Source organism: Mytilus galloprovincialis, chromosome 10, assembly GCF_965363235.1.
Source record: "Mytilus galloprovincialis chromosome 10, xbMytGall1.hap1.1, whole genome shotgun sequence".
Taxonomy (NCBI): Eukaryota; Metazoa; Mollusca; class Bivalvia; order Mytilida; family Mytilidae; genus Mytilus; species Mytilus galloprovincialis.
In genome coordinates this window covers 47,772,325-47,792,181 of record NC_134847.1, presented here as the reverse complement: position 1 = coordinate 47,792,181, position 19,857 = coordinate 47,772,325, and the positions used below count along the sequence as shown (strand labels likewise).

Below are 19,857 nucleotides of genomic sequence, written 5' to 3'. Positions count from 1 at the left end.
TCAGCTTAAACTAAAAACTCTAAAGGACATTTATCACTAGGCCTATGTGCACATATAACAATGATCACTCTCTTACATTATCGACTAGAATATAGTTCAGGACCAAAATCTAGGTTTGTTTGCCTTGAATTCCTGATTACAGTTTCTAAATTCTATATTTTTTCCCAAAACACAAAAAAAGTTAAAACGTCGTAATTTAAATGATGGTATATGGTATAAATCCTATCAGATGACAACTGACAAATTCATATATGATGAATTATTTGTAGATCTTGTCTTGCTGATCATTTTTGTCTTTAAATATTCTATTTTTCTATTATCGTTTCAAGATAACAGACAGACAAAACACAACGAAATGATAAAAAAATCGTGATTAAAAAGCGATAACTTCAACAAGGATTCGTTTGACAATTTCGGCCTATTGACTTATTTGTAGATTTTGTACATGTCTTGTCTGTCAGTTTTTGCCATTTTAAGTTTCTATCAATCCTTTACATTTTTCAAGATAATAGCTAGAAATGAAAAAAAGTTGAAAAAATCATTTATGGAAAATGACTCCTTTAAGAAGGCGTTTTACAGTTTTTATATCAATGGACAGTTGATCTTTGTCCATAGACAGTGGAATCTCAGCATCCTCATAAATTGTATCTTTGTCATTAAAACCTATTCAAAACAATTAAGTTCAAAGTATTCAGGTAAATATCAATATGTATCATATGTCTGTTATATTCTTAGCCTCTTTGGATGTGTATTTCAATAAACATTTGTCTGGACTAGAATTGAAGTAAAATTCTTTTTTTATAGTTGAGGTTTTATGGCGTGACCTTCGTGTCTTCCTTTAAGAACAAGAATGTGTGTCTATACATATAGTACATTATGCCAACACTTTCACATATAAATGTTCAGTAAACCATGAAATCTGAGATTAAATCCTCATTCGGCATTTGTTTGAAAGGTTCGTACCAATAAGGTATAACTTTATGAGCTTTTATCAAGTAACAACATGTCTGTACGTAAATGACGGATGTCAAGTTGGACCAATATTCAATATTCAACATTCAACATTCAAATTGGGTTTTTTTTTTTGTTCTTTATTTTAGCCTTCATTTTCAACATTCATCACTTTCTTTTATTATTTTTTTTTCAATTTGTTTTTTTAAACATTATATAAACATATATACATACCAATGTTGAATGTTAAAAATCGAATGCTGAATAATGAAAACGAATGTTGAAAGTTGAAAACGTTTGTTGAATGTTGAAAACGAATGTTGAATGTTTAAAAAAAATCAAATATTGAAAACGAATGCTGAAGTGGTTAAAAAATAAATGCTGAAGTGGTGAAAACGAATGTTGAATATTAAAAATCGAATGTTGAATTGAAAACGAAATCTGAATGTTGAAAACGAATGTTTAATGTTGAAAACGAATGTTGAATGTTTAAAATCGAGTGTTGAAAACGAATGTTGAATGTTGAAAATCGAATGTTGAAAACTGATGTTGAATAATAAAAAAAATCGAATGTTGAATGTCGAAAACGAGTGCTAATTTTTTTTAAACTTAAAAAGAAAATTGAATATTGAATGGTGAATATTGAACCAACTTGACATTCGTACATGAACGGAAGTGAAATACTTTTAATGTTTAATTGTTTATTCGCATGCCCTCTATGATATTAACTTCAAATGTCCACGTTTGAATGAACTAAGTTTATATCCCTTTAACATGTTTAATATTTACTCCACATCCCTAATTATATTTATATTGTAACTTATTTATTAAGCTTATTTATTTACAAGACTTTTACGACAAGGTCTTACACATTGTTACACTGTTTCTAATCTGGTATTGAAGAATTGACTTTCATCATATTAACTCAAATGTGTCTAAAATATTAACTTCATATATTTTGGCATTGTCACTGCTGCCTTCAGGTGTTCCACATCCTATGTAAATACGACCAGATTTAGATATACAAAACGTGTTGACATAAAATATTCCAATCTCACTCATGTTACACCATCTGATTAAATTTCCACAATTGTTTATAAAAAATAAAAAATTTATGTTGTGGCTTGATACAACTATAGTGTCTATTGGAGTAGTGATTATACGAATTGGTTTGAAAGGGATTTTGTCTGTGTTTACTTCTGGATGACCATTGAAGATATTCAGAACATCTCCATCCTCACTCAGTATAACCACTCTGGCTCTATTGTCTTCTGATAACTTGTCCACTACACAGGTATTACCATTTTTTGTTCTGGTTATGTTTTTAACATATGTAAATATATGATTACCTTGTCTGTCATATTCAAAAGTAGTTTCATGTTTCCCATTTATATCCATTACGATGACAACCCGTCTTCCAGCAGCTGGGTAAACAACTTTCCCACTGTAAGCACCAACAGTGACGCTTCCATCCGAGTTTACATGAACAGCTGATAACCTTAAACCTTTTACCTCATACTTCGATTGAGTCACTTCACTTGTTTGGTCACTGATCTGCTTCAGGCTCTGTCTTTTAACCAAAAGGAGATCTTTGGATGGACAAACAGCCATACCAAAAATTTTAATGTCTTTTTGGGCAACTATCCTCAAACTATTCCCTTCTATTTTTACTTTCTGTAACACCTTCTGGTCAGTAATCCACAATTCTTCCCCTGAACCGTCTGCCATTGCCATATAAAATACGTCTGCGATTTGAGTGTGCAATTTTTTAATAATTTTTATTTCATCCTTTGTAGAAGCTTTTTCTAATGAACCAACATTATATGCAGTTATTTGTCCGGGAAAAAATATTGGAATAGAATCAAATTTCGTACAAGGTGGTGTGTCTGCCTCATCCATTGCTTTTACTAAACCAACACCATCTACAAAGAATTTTTTGGCATCCATTGATTGGATAATATCATCTACTTTTAAGTTTTTGGATTCTAGACTTCCAATCAGCAAGTTCGCTTCCGTTTGTCCCTTTTCAGTATACATATGTATTTCTTCCCACTTTTTAGTTAGCTCAGTCTCCAATTTTTCAGTATGCTGATCGACTTCCTTCTTTAGCAGGACATTCTGAATTTTTATTCTCTTCATAGTGTTTTCAAACTTGGAAAGTTCGTTACTATCAACATCCTTCATTTCTGCTTTCCTTTTCTGCAGCTCGTCAATATTAGTTCTAACCTTCATTTGACCCATCTTCAATTTTTCGATCTTGATTTCATACCCTTCTCCGATGGGTACCAAATCATGGCCATTGTGGGTTTGAGATATACAAAGTGGACATACTAAACCGTCACATGATTTGCAAAACATCACACATGATTGCCTTTCGTGGTTTTTGCAACTCAGATAGGAAAAATCTATTTCCTCTGCATGAAGTCCGACATCATCAATAGAAACTACTTTGTGATCCTTGGCAAATTTGAATTTTACATGAATTTTCTCTTTACACTTGTCACACATGAGCATGTCACAGTTTAAGCACTTCCATTTTATGCTTGTATCCTCCTCACAAAGACCACAGGAAACTGGAACCTGTCCTACAGAGGCCATAACGAATTTTGAAAATTCTAATATGTCTGCTGTATTTAACTTCCTTGTGTGTGTAATCAGTTAATAAATACACCTTTAAACGTTCAACTACAACTTTCACCATAGATAAAATACACCGATTGTAAGTGTTGAATAGCCGTACAGGAGCGTTAATTGATATCTTTTTCCACTAAAGCTGTCTATATATCTGATATAATGCAGGTCAAATAAATTATAATACACAAAATAGAAAAAGGGGGGAGTTGCAATAAGACGATAGATAATATGCACTTTACAGATATTAATGAAATAGATAAAAATTAATATATAAAAATGGGAAATTTACATAAAATAGAATCATAAAAAAATCATTAGAACGATCAACACATATAAATTAATAGATATAAAATATACACCAAACTAAAGTGTTAACACCGAGATATGTCTCGCTCAGCTGATATGTTATAATATTTTGATAGTTTATAATGCAAATGTTGAAATTAGAAATGCAATACTAGTACTTAAACATGTAAAATGACTTACTCACAAATTAAATTGTTAACTATTCTAAGTGCGGAATTTTCTCGATTAGTTGAAGACCCATTGGTGGCCATGGGTTGTTTTCTGCTCTCAAGTATAATACGTTAATGACGGGGCTGCCATCCAGAAAAAGAATACCAGAATTTCAGCTTTGGGACTCCTTTGAGGCAAAACAAAATGGGATCTTGTGTCTGAAGATCAATCAGGTAGGACATATGTATTGGGTAAATTAAACAATGTTAAAGAAGGATATCAAAGGAGCAATCAAATGCCACATGTTCAATGCTCTTTTTTTCTTATCGTATTTCCCTTTGTCTTTATCACCCGGTTCAGTCGGTCCGTAATTCTCGTTTCTTGCCTTGGAGAGATGACCATAACTTAAACAAATTATCATATTTGTCACAATGATTGTAAGCGTTATATCAAGATTCTTTTTATCAAATGTGAAAAACCATATTTAACAAACTATCAGGGTTTCTATTTTTTTATATCCCTACACTCACTCGCCAAAATGCTTCACAATGTATAACTCAATTACATTTTACGACTTCAATTTATAGATGGTATATAACTACCAGGAATATACTGTTTTTTGAATGATTTCTTTAGCAATACCCCAGCATTGATTTTTGAGTTCTACATTTGTATTTCAATACTGTTGCTCTACTTATTTAATTCTATAGTGATTCAATACTTACTCTTGATTTCATTTCCTTATTGATAAATTGTTGAAGTCGCGCTTTTTTGTGAAGTTTTTTTTTGTTTTTCTGTTAGTTCAGTTGCAACAACTTTGATTAAATCCACAGGAATGGTATCATATCACAAACTCTCTTACATGTCTAATGGGAGACGCCTCTTACAGAGACAAGCGCACATTATTATTATGGTAAAATAAAGGCAACAGTAATATACCGCTGTTCAAAACTCATAAATCCATGGACAAAAAACAAAATCGGGTTAACAAACTAAAACTGAGGGAAACGCATTTAATTTAAGAGGAGAACAACGACACAACATTAAAATGTAACATACACAGAAACGGACTAAGCATTAGACAAAATCCTATGATAATAACAAATATAACATCAAAACAAATACATGAATTTGGGATAGATAAGTACCGTGACACGTCTTATAGTAATGTGAATTGATTTCTCACTCAAAAATAAGAGACAACAAACGACACAACGGAAACACAACGTTAAAATGTAACACACAGAGAAACGAACTATAATATAACAATGGCCATATTCCTGACTTGGTACAGGATATTTTAAAGGAAAAACAATGGTGGGTTGAACCTGGTTTTGTGGCATGCCAAACCTCTCTCTTTTATGGCCATGTGAAATATAACATTAAAATGACAACACAACATTACAGGACTACAATATAAATAAATAGGAGAACATAATTGACAAAGAAACACACGAATAATAGCTAACAAAAGGCAACAAATTTAAAATTTTAATACGCCAGAAGTGCATTTTGTCCACACAAGACTTACTAGTGACGCCCAGATACAAAAGTTTGAAAGCCGAAACAAGTTGAACAGCATCGAGGACCAAACGTTCAAAAAAGTTGTGCCAAAAACGGTCAGGGTTTTCTGTTAGGTACCAGAACATCCCTGTTGTTTAGAATAATTTATACTTTTGCAAACAGTAAATTTTATAAAATGACTATACAAAAGATATATGATAAAACTGAAGTATTAACTAATTACAGGAAACAACCGAAATACACTACATAACCCGACGAAATGCAGCACATTCGAATAAGTTTAAACCTCAACGCCAAGTGACGTCATATTTGAAATTGTTAAAAATGACAAAAAAAATTACGTCACATTCGAATTTGTCACATTTGAATGAATAAGATTGAATAAGGATTGATTGAAGGTTATATTTGAACTAAATACTGATATTACATTTAATAACAATGCACATTTTAATACTTATTTAATTTAATAGAAAACTAAGGTAGCAATTAGACTATATTATATGTCCGGTTTGTTTTGAATCTAACTTCAAACGTAAACCATCGTACATATTTCGTTGAAAAACAGTCGCAATCGGTAATAAGTCACGTTTGGTAATTAAAAGATTAGACGACGTAATGACAAACCACAATCTACCATGTGGTAAAAATGTCCTTAGCTAGTTTGGTCATAGACACATCGTATGGATCCACTAATTCGTGATGGTGTCCATAAAATTTACGGAGTTTCAATTTTAATCTGTCCTCCTCATAACTTTGTTGGAGCAGTTTCTGCGTAAAGCGCACACTTCTGTATGTCCTGTATATGAAGTCCGTATAGTGTGAACAAGCACGAGAATAACGTATCAATTGTGATATGTAAACACCATACGAAGGGGCAGAGGGTATGTTACTGCTGAGAAATAGGAAATTGATAATTGGGAAGTTGAAATCGTCCCGTTTATCATAAATTTTCGTGTGAAGTCGTCCATCTGCGTCAATATTGAGGAAAAGATCAAGGTACGAAGCGGTCCTTCTAGTATCAGTAGTATCTTTAACTTCAAGTTCACCGGGATATATGAGATATAAGTATTGGCTGAAATATGGGTTACTAGTATTCAATGATAGAACATCATCAATATATCGGAAAGTAAAATTAAAGAATTTCGCAAGGTGCTTTTTCTTTTTGTCTTTTAAATTTGATAAAATTGAGAATGAAAATGGGGAATGTGTCAAAGAGATAACAAGAGAGCTGAACAGCAGAAAGCCACAAATGGGTCTTCGATACATTGGGAAAATTCCGCACTCAGAGGCGTGCTTCAGCTGGCCCCTAAACAAAAATTTGTTCTATTTTAGTGATAATTGACGTCATACTAAACAACGCAATATATAAATGAAACTAAAATTAATAAAAGTGATTCGCTGAGCGCAGCCTGGTACGACTGCAGATGTCGAACCCTGAACAGTTGGGGCAAATTTGGACAAATATTCAAGCTTGATATTGTCCGAATTTGAATTGTGATCCACACGACATGAAATAGGTTTCTGACACAAAATAAATGTGGTAAAGGATCTTACAAATCTATTGCGCAATACTGTGCTATTAAAGATTTCTTCTTTGAACTTTTAAAAAATTTGAAATTTGGAAAAATTGTGAAAAGAATATGACTTCCTTAAAACAAAATAGAAAAGAAAATCACCCCCTGCCCTTCAACCTTTTGAATCCCCCTTGGTGCAATTACCCCCAAACTCAATCCAAGCCTTTCCTTTGTAGTATGGAACCTTGTAGTACAATTTTAGAGAGATCCATACACTTAAACACAAGTTATTGTCTGGAAACTTGAAAAATGCTTGTTTTTGGCATTTGTTTGCCCCTAACTCTTGCATGATTGGAGCAACCCTCAAACTCAATCTCAGCCTTCTCTTTGGATATATACCATGTCTTTGTACCATATCTTTGTTGTGCTTTTTAAAATGTGTACCATATCGATGTTGTGCCTTTTGTGACATGTACCTCAATATTTATGCAGTGCATTTTGATACATGCACCATATTTTTTCAAGATCTATCTTCAAAGGATATATATATTCAAGTGCATGTGGGTATAATACAGGTATTAATACAATTAATATACCTTTCAGACATGTTTCAAACTATCAAATTAATTAATACTTTTATGTTTGAAGAATTGGAGCTAGTGAGTTTTTAAGGTTGGAATTATTAAGTCACATACTTTTACTGGATAATCTGAAAATATACTTGCTATCGTCTAAATGTCAAAAATGCAAGAAAATGTTTATCTTCAGTTCATCAAATACCTATTATTGACATGGCATTTCATGTATTGTAACAGTTTCTTTTTTTTTTTATCAAAAAGGTTTTGTGTAAAATGGAATGAAAGGAATTGCAGAGCTTTTTTGTGTATTGTCAAATCAGGCGAATGAGTATGTACACTAATCATACTTAACATAATGACTAAGTGTATTAAATAAAGGGTGTACAAATCAAGAAATTTTTAATTGAAACTACAAGCCGAAAGAGCATTAGCTAAGGAAAAAATTAGCTTAAAATATTGATAGCTTATGGAGCTCCTTTTCGAGATATTTGACTTCGATTTGTAAGTGACATTTCATAAGCTATTAAAGCCTTACATAAAAAGAAAAATTGGTGTTATGGGCAAAATGTGTACCCTGTATCGTAGGGGGAAAAACAAGGAGTCTGAACATCTGACACAAATTCAAAAGCCTCACCTAAGTACATCATAAATGAAAGCTTTGAATAATTTGACATAAATGTTTTTATATTGATTTTGTCTTTTAAGATTTTTTTTGTTTTTGTTTGTTTGGTTTTTTTGTTTGGTTTTTTGTTTATTATATTGTCTCATTGGCACATTCCCTTCTGTACATAAAAAGGATCATTTATATATTGCATCATGTCTATATTTATATGCTATGAAAATGTGAAAAAATGTTCTGATCGAATTCACAAAGTAGTAAAAATATACCAAATGGATATTAAATTTCCCTTGAATAGCACACACCATGCATGATCAGTTAAACTTAAGTCTCTAAAAATCCTTTATCTCTCAATTAGGTCTATGTGCATCTCCTTTATTGGACGATCTCCAATATTGAAGGCTAAATAAGAATTCATGACAAATATTTTTCTATCTCTTTTTGCTGACCATTTATTTCTGTATACAGTTTCCCTAAAAACTAATTAAAAAAGGGCAGAATAAATAACTGGGGTTCGTGTTGCTTAGTCTTTAGTTGTCTATGTTGTGTGTTGCGTACTATTATTTGTCTGTTTGTATTTTTATTTTTTAGCCATGGCGCTGTCAGTTTATTTTCAATCTATGAATTTGACTGTCCCTCTGGTATCTTCGCCCCTCTTTTTGGTTAATAAAAAAACATTAAAAACTTTGAAGTACCAAGAATGCAAAACATATATATCTTTTTTATGGAATGATGATGACTGAATGACAACAAGTTACAAATGTTATTACTACCACTGGGTCGATGCCTCTACTGGTGGACTGTTAGTCCCCCAGGGTATCACCAGCCCAGTAGCCAGTACTTCAGTATTGGCATGAAAATACGGATTTTTTTGTGTTATGAAATTTGTTGTTACAAAATGTTAGAAATTATTATACACTTTTTGGACCTTTTGGATTATATCTCTTCGTCTTTTATATAAGTTTTGGATTTCAAATATTTTGGCCACGAGCATTACTGTAGAGACACTAGTAATTTTGGGGCCCTTTATAGCTTGTTGTTCGGTGTGAGCCAAGGCTCCGTGTTGAAGGCCGTACATTAACCTATAATGTTTTACTTTTTTTTAAATTGTTATTTGGATCCAGATGGAGAGTTGTCTCATTGGCACTCACACCACATCTTCCTATATCTATGTTTTGTCGAAATGCGAATCTGGTGCAGAAAAAATGGTACCTTTAATGTTATTACAAAGATTTCACACTGATGTAATTTAGAAATTATTGCATGCATTTATTATTGCGAATTTTCAAAAATGGACAGAAATGCCAGATTAATTATTGTGATTTCAGGAACATAAGTATCAGATTTAAAGTTCTTATTTTTGCGAAGTTCATTCACTCACGTTATTCACATTCATTAAAACCTCGCAATAAGTTCTGACTTTACAGAATAAAAAGACCAAGTAACGGCATTAGATTCTAAAACCTTTGAGAACCAGAATATGTGACTATAGAACATCATTCTCACACTTTCATATATGAGTGTTCAGTGTTCAATGAAATCTGTGACTAAATCCTTATATGGCATATTTTTTAAATGTTCACATCAATAAAGTAGAAGATGATGAGGATAATTTACCAGGAGTTAAACAATCATTGTTTAAATGGGTGCTTAACGGTGTAGGAGCATTGTGTTCTCTTTTTATTCCACTGATGGGTTGTGGTTGCCTCCTTTTTAATCCTTTAATACCCTTCTCTTTTCAAACGAAATGACTATAACAATCAATAGAATGATATGTAAATTTTCAATTTGATATCCTAAGTATTTTATTGTAAGGCGACACCTTTTTTTTCATCTTATTCTTTTAAATCTTATACATGAATATACAAATATATATCCTGTTTTTTTCAATGTACTTAATATAAATATCCTTTAAATCCTACTATTTGTTTCCCATAAAAAAATGTATTTACAAACACCTAACATCTCTAACTAAATTAAAATTGTAACCAATATGTAAATATAATAAAGAAGATGTGGTATTATTGCCAATGAGACAACTATCCACAAAAGACCAAAATGACACAAACATTAACAACTATAGGTAACCGTACGGCCTTCAACAATGAGAAAAGCCCATACCGCATAGTCAGCTATAAAAGGCCCCGATAAGACAATGTAAAACAATTCAAACGAGAAAACTAACGGCCTTATTTATGTAAAAAAAATAATGTAAAGCATGTTTATGTAAAGGCAATTACGACAAAGTCTAACACTGTCCTTAATCAGTGAACTAATATCAAGGGATCTGTCTTCCCTCGCATGAACTGAAAGGTTTCTTACTCATAAAGTATTAACTTCATATATTTTGGCAGTATCACTACTGCCTTTAGGTGTTCCACATCCTGTGAAAATACGTCCAGACTCGGAAATACAAAGAGACAAGATTGCAAATATTTCAATTCTGTTCATGTCACTGTTTGTAAAATATAAAATATCATCGTTCAGGTTCGATGCAACAATGTTGTCAGATGGAGTAGTGATTGCACGAATTGGGCTATAAGGAATTTCGTCTGTGTTTACTTCTGGATGGCCTTTGAACACCTCCATCTTCACTTAGTATTACCACTCTGCCTCTCCAATCTTCAGATAACTTGTCCACTATACAGATATTATCATTTTTTGTTCTGGTTATTTTCTTAACAAACGTAAATATAGGATTGCCTTGTCTGTCATGTTCATAAGTGTTTTCATGTTTCCCATTTCTATCCATTACATGCACAATCCGTCTTCCCATAGCCGGGTAAACTACTTTCCCACGGTAAGCACCAATAGCGACTTTTCCGTTAGGATTTACATGGACAGCTGTGACCTTTAACCCTTTACTTCATATTTAGATTCGGTGACTTCACCAGTTTGGTCATTAATCTGCTTCGGTCCCCTATAAACCACAGCAAATCTTTGGATGGAGTTATAGCCATACCATAAATTCTAAAGGCTTTTTGTGTAATTATTTTCAAATTCTTCTCTTCTAATTTTACCTTTTTTAATACCTGCTGGTCAGTTATCCACAATACATCTTCAGAACCAGCTATCATTTCTATATAAACTACGTTTGAGATTTTAGTATCAAATTGATTAATGATTTTGATTTAATTCCTTGTAGACATTTTTTCGAATGAACCTATATTATATGCAGTTATTTGTCCGGGAAGAAATGTTGGAACAGAATCGAACCTCGTGTAAGGTGATGGGACTGCTTCCTCCATTGATTTGTATAACCCCACACCCTCGACAAAGACTTGTTTGGCATCTTTTTTGTATTATTTAATGTATTCATAAATGGTAATTTATCTTTTTGTCAACTACTGTGATTTATATAACTATGCTGATGATAACACCCTCTCAAAATCAGGTACTACTTTGGAATCAGTAATAAAACCCTTAGAGGAAGACAGTAATTCCCGAATCTCATGGTTCTCTTTCAACAAAATGCAGGCAAATCCAGAAAAATTCCAGGCAATTGCCATATGTAAAAAAACACACACTCAAAATATTGTTCTCAACCTAAATGGATTCAATATAAAATGTGACGACGCAGTGAAACTTCTCGGTGTAACAATAGACTTTAAACTGGATTTTAACACTCACATTTCAAATATTTGCAAAAAAGCTGCACAACAACTAAATGTTCTAAAAAAAATTGGCACTCATCTCACCAGACTTTTTAAACTTACAATATACCACTCATTTATCATGTCAAACCTCAGCTACTGTCCTCTTACATGGCACTGCTGCAGTGAACAAAACACAAAGAAAATAGAAAAAATACAAGAAAGAGCACTCAGATTTATTTATGACGACTACACAAATTCCTACGATACACTTCTTCAACAGTCTAAGCTACCAGCACTAAAAATCAGAAGATTGAGAACCATGGCATTAGAGACATATAAAATAATTAATAAATCAAGTCCTGAATTCCTACCTAATTTAGTAAATATTAAAGAAATTCATATAACTTCAGGTACAAAGGCATATCAGATATACCACGGCCAAAAAACAACAAGGTATGGTAAGAAAAGCTTTAGTTATGAGGCAGCAAAACTCTGGAACTCCTTTACAAATGAGGCAAGGAGCTTATCAACTTTTGGCCAGTTCAAAAATTTTATCTCCACCTGGTGTTTTTCAGAAAAATGTACATGCAGTTCTAGTAAATAATGTACTTACTTGCTGCCCCATAACTTGATCTCGAAGCCTGCTGTTTGTTTTTTTATGTTTTATCTTTATGCAGTTTTTTTAATTTTTTTATTTAGCTATTTATTTCTTTTGCTTATGCATAATTACCTTTGCTATAGCTGCATGCAGTATTTTGTTTGTGCTTATAATGTTTAATTTTGCATGTGCTACTCCGATATAAATACTATGTGCTGATATTTGACATTTGTTTTAATATATATATATCTTGCTTAGCTTTTATTCGCATGTGCTATCTATGTATTAATACATATATGTGCTGTCTGTCTGTCTGTCTATATGTTTGTGTTGTATGTGTATCTGATGTTATTACATATATGTTTTGTTTATTACATCAGTCGATTTAAAGAGCTCTTAAGAGATTGTTATTGTGTATATATGCAACCCGACTTTAAATAAAGATTACTTTACTTTACTTTATCCTTTGATCGCATAATGTCGTCTACTTTTAGGTTTTGGGATTCCAGACTTCCAATCAGCAAGTTCGCTTCTGTTTGTCCATTTGCAGTATACATATGTAAATCTTCCCACTTTTTAGTTAGCTCAGTCTTCATTTTTTTAGTATATTAATCGACTTCCTCCTTAATCAGGACATTCTGAAGTTTTATTCTCTTCATAGTGTTTTAAAACTTGGAAAGTTCATTACTATCAACATCCATCATTTCTGCTTTCCTTTTATTCAGCTCAGTAATATTAACATAGTAACATTCATTTGATCCGTCTTCAATTTATCAATCTTGATTTTATATACCCCTCTCCAATGGCTACCAAACCATGGCCATTATGGGATTCAGAGATACAAAGTGGACATACTAGGCAGTCACACAATTTGCAAAACATCACACATGATTGCTTTGTGTGGTTTTTGCAACTAAGTTTAGGAAAATCTATTTCTTCTGCATGAAGTCCAACCTCATCAATAGAAACAACTATATGATTCTTGGCAAATTTGAATTTCATATGAATTATTTCTTGACACTTGTCACACATGAGCATGTCACAGTTGAAGCACGTCCATTCTATTCGATATCCTCATCACAAAGGCTGCAGGAAACTGAAATCTGTCCTATAGAGGCCATCACAGATTTAAAAAAAACTTTAATTTGTTTGCAGTATTTTACTTCATTTTGTGTAATCAATTGATATTACATCTTTTAATAAACTTCTGTATTTCATCTATTAAAGGCTTTTATCTAGTACAATTTATCACCATATATAGATAACATACACCGATTGCAAATGTTGAACTGGCGATAATTGAGAGTACCTTGTCATTTGGTAAGTTACTTTCCAATTTAAATTTTCCTTGAAATTCATTACTTTTTGTTTTCTTTAATCTTGATTTATTCTATTTTCACTTAACCTGTCCGAGTCTTTCGATCCGCTCGATCACAATCATACCATACAGCTGATATATTGCCAAAAATTCTGAGAAACAGTCTGAATAGGCCAATATAATGAAGGTCAAATAAACGATAATTTGTATTAACCAGATGCTCCGCAGGGCGCAGCTTTATACGACCGCAAAGGTTGAACCCTGATCGGTTGGGGCAAGTATGGACACAACATTTAAGCTGGATTCAGCTCTAAATTTGAATTGTGATTAAATAGTTGACACAGCATAGGTTTCGGACACAGAATGAATGTGGTCTAATGAACTTAAAATATTTTGTTTGCTTCTGAGCAATTCAATATGCTGTTGAATATTAATCCTCTCAAAAAAATGTTTGAAGAAATTTTCTTTTTATTTATGAAATCTGAAATGAGAAAAATTTAACCCCCCTCCCCCCATTTTTTTTTTCACATCCCCCTTTCCCTTTTTCCAAAACTGATCTCAATTCAAATTTCTAAAGGAGTTTGCAACAATAACTACTCATTTAAATACATCATAAAATATTAAATTGTAACAAAAGGTGCTTGAATGATAAAGATTGTTTTAATTTATCAGTTGGTAGTAAAAGTGAATATACATTGTATATTGTATAAAACAATGATTTAAGTTGATTCAACTACTATTTTGGACAAAGAAAGATAACTCCAATCAATTGAAAATTTCTTGCTATTGCACAATATTGTGCAATTGAATATTTCTTGCTATAGCACAATACTGTGCAATTGAAAATTTCTTGCTATTGCACAATACTGTGCAATTGAAAATTTCTTGCTATTGCACAATACTGTGCAATTGAAGATTTCTTGCTATTGCTGAATACTATGCAATTGAAAATTTCTTGCTATTGCACAATACTTAATATAATAATTTTGGATCCTGATTTGAACCAACTTGAAAACTGGGCCCATAATTAAAAATCGAAGTACATGTTTAGATTCAGCATATCAAAAAAGCCCAAGAACTCAATTTTTGTTAAAATCAAACTTAGTTTAATTTTGGACCCTTTGGACCTTAATGTAGACCAATTTGAAAACGGGACCAAAAATTAAGAATCTACATACACAGTTAGATTCTCGGCATATCAAAGAACCCCAATTATTCAATTTTTGATGAAATCAAACAAAGTTCAATTTTGGACCCTTTGGGCCCCTTATTTCTAAACTGTAGGGACCAAAACTCCCAAAATCAAACCCAACCTTCCCTAATTGGTCATAAACCTTGTGTTTAAATTTCATAGATTTCTATTTACTTATACTAAAGTTATGGTGCGAAAATCAAGAATAATGCTTACCTGGGCCCCTTTTTGGCCCCTAATTCCTAAACTGTTCAGACATTAACTCCCAAAATCAATCCCGACCTTCCTTTTGTGGTCATAAACCTTGTGTTTAAATTTCATTGATTTCTATTTACTCATACTAAAGTTATTGTGCGAAAACCAAGAATAATGCTTATTTGGGCCCTTTTTTGGCCCAATTCCTAAACTGTTTGAACTAAAACTCCCAAAATCAATCCCAACCTTCCTTTTGTGGTCATACTTAACCTTGTGTTAAAATTTCATAGATTTCTATTCACTTTTACTAAAGTTAGAGTGCGAAAACTAAAAGTATGCGGCGACGACGACGCAAACGTGATACCAATATACGACCAAAAAATTTTCAATTTGTGCGGTCGTATAAAAAGGAGGATGTTGTTCTTTTTGAGAAGTCATGTACCATAATATCTATGTTCTTTTTGAGACAGGTTCCATAATATTTATGTTGTGCTTTTTGATACATGTACATTAATATTTATAATGTGCTTTTTGATGCATATACCCTAATATTCATAATATTGTACTTTTTTGATACATGTACACTAATATTATATTGTGATTAATGATACATGTTCCCCAATATTTATATTGTGCTTTTTGATACATGTACCCTTGTATGTTGTGCTATTTAATCATGTACCTTGATATTTATGTTGTGCTTTCAATACTTGTAACCTTATATTGTTGTTTGGTGATACATGTACCCTTTTATGGTGTGCCATTTGATACATGTATCCTTATATTTATGTTGTACTTTCAAAGCATGTATCCTAATATTTATATTCTGCTTTTTGATACATGTACCCTAAAATTATTCTGTGCTCTTTGATACATGTACCCTTGTATGTAGAGCTATTTGATACGTGTACATGTACCTTAATATTCATCTTGTGTTTTAAGATAAATGAACCCAAATATTTATATTATGCTTTTTTATACATATATTCTAATATTTTATTGTTTCATGATGTATGTACCCTAATTTTATGTTGTGCTTTTGAGACATGTGCCATAATTTTTACAGAACTATCTTCAAGGACTATTAAAATATTCTGAAATTATATAAATTATTATGTAGCCTTCTCAGGCATAATACATGTAACAATATAGGTTTTGAAACTTAGACATGTTTCGAATGATTGAACCAATCAATCCAATCTTTAATGTTAAAAATGTGAATCTAGTGGGTTTTTTTTCCAAGGTTGAAACTATCAAGCAAGTGTTATACTTTTACTGGATAATCTGAAAATATACTTTTATTTCTTTTCATTTAGAAAATACAAGAAAATATTTTTCTTGATTAAATACCTACACCAAATATTGTATTTCATAATTTGAGACAGTATTTTTTATACAATACGGTTTTGTGTAAAATGGTGTGAATAAGAGGTGATTATTGCAGAGATTTTTGTGTATTGTCAGTACAGTTGAATGATTATGTACACTTATTATACAAGAATGTGTCCCCAGTACACAGATACCCCATCCACACTATTATTTTCTATATTCAGTGCATGGGGTAAAGCCTCTAATTTGGCATTAAAATTAGAAAGATCATGTCATAGGGAACATGTATACTAAGTTTCAAGTTGATTGGACTTCAACTTCATCAAAAACTACCTCGACCAAAAAACTTAAACCTTAACTTGACTAAAAAACTTTAACCTCAACTCGCCCAAAAACTTAAACCTGAAGCGGGACAGACGGACAAACAGACTGACTGACCCACAGACCAGAAAACATAATGCCCTTAAATTGGGCATAAAAACTGGACTATAACCAACATGTACCATTAAAAGAAACAAACATCAATTGCTATTCAAAGAATCTATCTATATTTATTGTATAATTTTTCAAATTGAGAGGCATAAAAAGCGAAACTGAAAAATAATTGGTAGAAATCTTCATTTAAGTGCAATGACACATACGAGAATTATCTTTGCCTTAAAAAGATCTCAACATTGCGAAACATGTCAAATGTTCTCTTTATAGCAGTTTTCAATGCACTAAAGCTGAATACCCAGTAACGAGAAGAGCTCACTTTGGTCAGGTGTGATAAGTTAAGTGTCTAAATACTTTTGTAGAACTTTGACCTTAAGCTCCATCATAGTAATTACATCATCCAAAATCGAAATCAAAGGTTGCCTGGTCTTTAAGGTCACTACATGGTGAAAAGAACAAATGCTCATCTACAGTTCACTATATCAAAGGATTTATGCTCATTACTAAGTTATACTATTTTGGAGAACATTTTTATACTCTCTTAGCAGTGTCCATGATCAGTCTAAGAATTTTGAAAATTTTAATTGCATAATGCAAGTATTATCTTTGAAAACTGTGCAAGTGGCAATTTGTGTTTTTTCGGAAAGTCTATATTTAATAGAAGTTAACCAAATGAAGATAAAGAAGGACCCTTCATCACTGGCCTGTTGTATAATAAACATAATGAACCAGTTCTGTCAACAAAGATCCCAAGGATAACTAGAGGCTCTAAAGAGAATGTGTGGCTCACCTCGGTCTATGTGTATATTCAACAAAGGACTATCTACAACATAGAAGACAGAACAGAACTCATGAAAAAAATATCTTTTGTTGATATGGTATTGCCTATAATTAAATCTATTAAGTGTTCCTTTTCTTCTTTGGTTTTTGCTCAAAAAACAAGAGGGCAAAAAAATCCTAATTTATGTGAAATCACTCATACAAAGAGTGACAGTCTACAAACTTGTCTTGTTGATAATGTTTGTGATTTAAGTTTCTATTTATCATAATTTTTATGATGCAAGGCAAAAACGCAAAAAAAATGGTAAAATTGTCATCAAAGGGCAATAACTCTAATTTGAAATGAACTGACGATTTAGAAAAATAGGACTTATTTGTAAAACTTGTCATGCTAATCATTATTTCAATTTAAAGTTTCTCTATATCAATTATAAGAATATTATCTATAACAGTTTTCAAGATAATAATCAAAACTTAACAGAAATGGTAAATTTGTCATTTAAGGGAAATAACTCAAATAAGAAGTTGTCTGATAGTTATGACTAATATAGACAATTATTCTGAACATTTTTGCCTCATTTTTGATTTTCTCTTAGACAGTTTTGAAAATAATAAACTAAACTTTTATTTTATCCCTGTGTTCTATTTTTAGCAATGTCGACCATCTTTGTTTGCAGCTGGAGTCATCAAAATCTTTTAAACTAGATGCCCAATGATGATTGTGGGCAAGTTTGGTTAAATTATACAAGTAGTTTCAGAGCAGAAGATTTTTTATAAAAGTTAACGACGACGAGGGAAGATGACGGATGCCAAGTGATGAGAAAGCTCGCCAGGTGAGCCAAAATTGATGTTCTCTGTTCTGATTGCTTGTAAAAACTTCTAGAATTCTAGTTTATAATTTATTTTCTGATCATTTAATTTGTTTCTTTCTCAAAATAGTCACAACTGTCATTATAACATGTCAAGCATCTTCCATTCTCCATGATTTATAAAACACCCATCTCCATCCAGTGTGTTTTCTGCAAGAAAAAAGGATGATGCGATGAATGTTATTTAAAAAAAGTGTAAAATATTAGTATGTTTTTCATATAAAAAACTATATAAAGCCCTATGTTTTGGTTACTTTATTCTGGTAGGACTAAAATCCAGAATTTTTGTTATCTGAATAGTGTAGTGACATAAATAATTACATGATCTTTTTCCTCTGGAAACTTAAGTTTTCAGTGGTAGTTGTTATTAATCAGGCTGTTGATTTATTAGTTTGCATTGGTTTTTTTATTTTATCATGAAGGGGCCTTTTAAAGCTTACTATTCAGTACGTTTTTTTCTGAGGATCTCATTGTAGAAGACTGTATAATGACCTAGAGTTGCTTACATCCATGTCATTTGGTTACAAGTGGACACTTGTTTAATTGGCAATTCTCCTCATTTCATAGGCAATTTTAGATCCACTGCTCTTTCTTACAAAATATGTACTAAGCCAAACCATTCTCAGAAATCTATATGCAAATGTTTTCTTGGTCAAGTTAGATATGTTCTGGCACAGCCTTGCATAATTTTGCTTAAACACCACAAAATTTGAATTTCTTCTTGATAAGTTTACAATATTTATAACTTAACAACCTACTACAAAACTGGTTAAATGGTAAATGATTTCCAACACAGTGAAATTGATCTAATAAAATGACATAAAGTCTTCTTTGTAGATTATTTTTTAATTTTAATGGAACATTGAATGAATCTAAAAAAATTGAGAATGAAAATGGCAAATGTGTCAAAGAGACAACCTTACCACAGAGCAGATAACTTACCTCTTCAAACAATGGTTTACTTTTCTTGAACAATGCAGTTAAAAAGCATCTTTTATCTTTTTTTTTATCCACCCGCTTATTAAGCTGAACACAAATTCAGAACCTGAAATAAGTACATAATGATAATTATCAAATGAATTCCTTTAAAAACTTTGCTGTACAAAAAGTTGATTAGTAATATTCTTTTGGTAAAAAACATAGTAAAATTGAGAGAGAAAATGGGGAATGTGTCAAAGCGACAACAACTTGACCATAGAGCAGACAACATATGAGTATATATGCCAATACACACAATAAACAGTGCCTGGTGATGTTTCCTAGCCTGAC

The 19,857-nt window shown here is 31.9% G+C and overlaps 2 protein-coding genes across 3 annotated transcripts in view; both read right to left on the bottom strand.

Annotated features, from left to right (window-relative positions):
- Positions 1-1,866: 1,866 nt before the first annotated feature.
- On the bottom strand, positions 1,867-3,192 carry LOC143049502 (uncharacterized). Its single transcript, XM_076223115.1, has one exon. It carries the CDS (start codon positions 3,190-3,192, stop codon positions 1,867-1,869), a length of 1,326 nt encoding a protein of 441 aa, XP_076079230.1.
- Positions 3,193-18,604: 15,412 nt separating this feature from the next.
- The window catches only part of LOC143047697 (uncharacterized), a 43,112-nt gene continuing 41,859 nt past the window's right edge, over positions 18,605-19,857 (bottom strand). For both annotated transcript variants that reach the window (XR_012969635.1, XR_012969636.1), the window contains 2 exons: positions 19,531-19,633; positions 18,605-18,738 (listed from right to left, as the gene is read on the bottom strand). The gene's annotated coding sequence lies outside the window, so the exon portion shown is untranslated. The remainder of the gene's footprint in view (positions 18,739-19,530; positions 19,634-19,857) is intronic.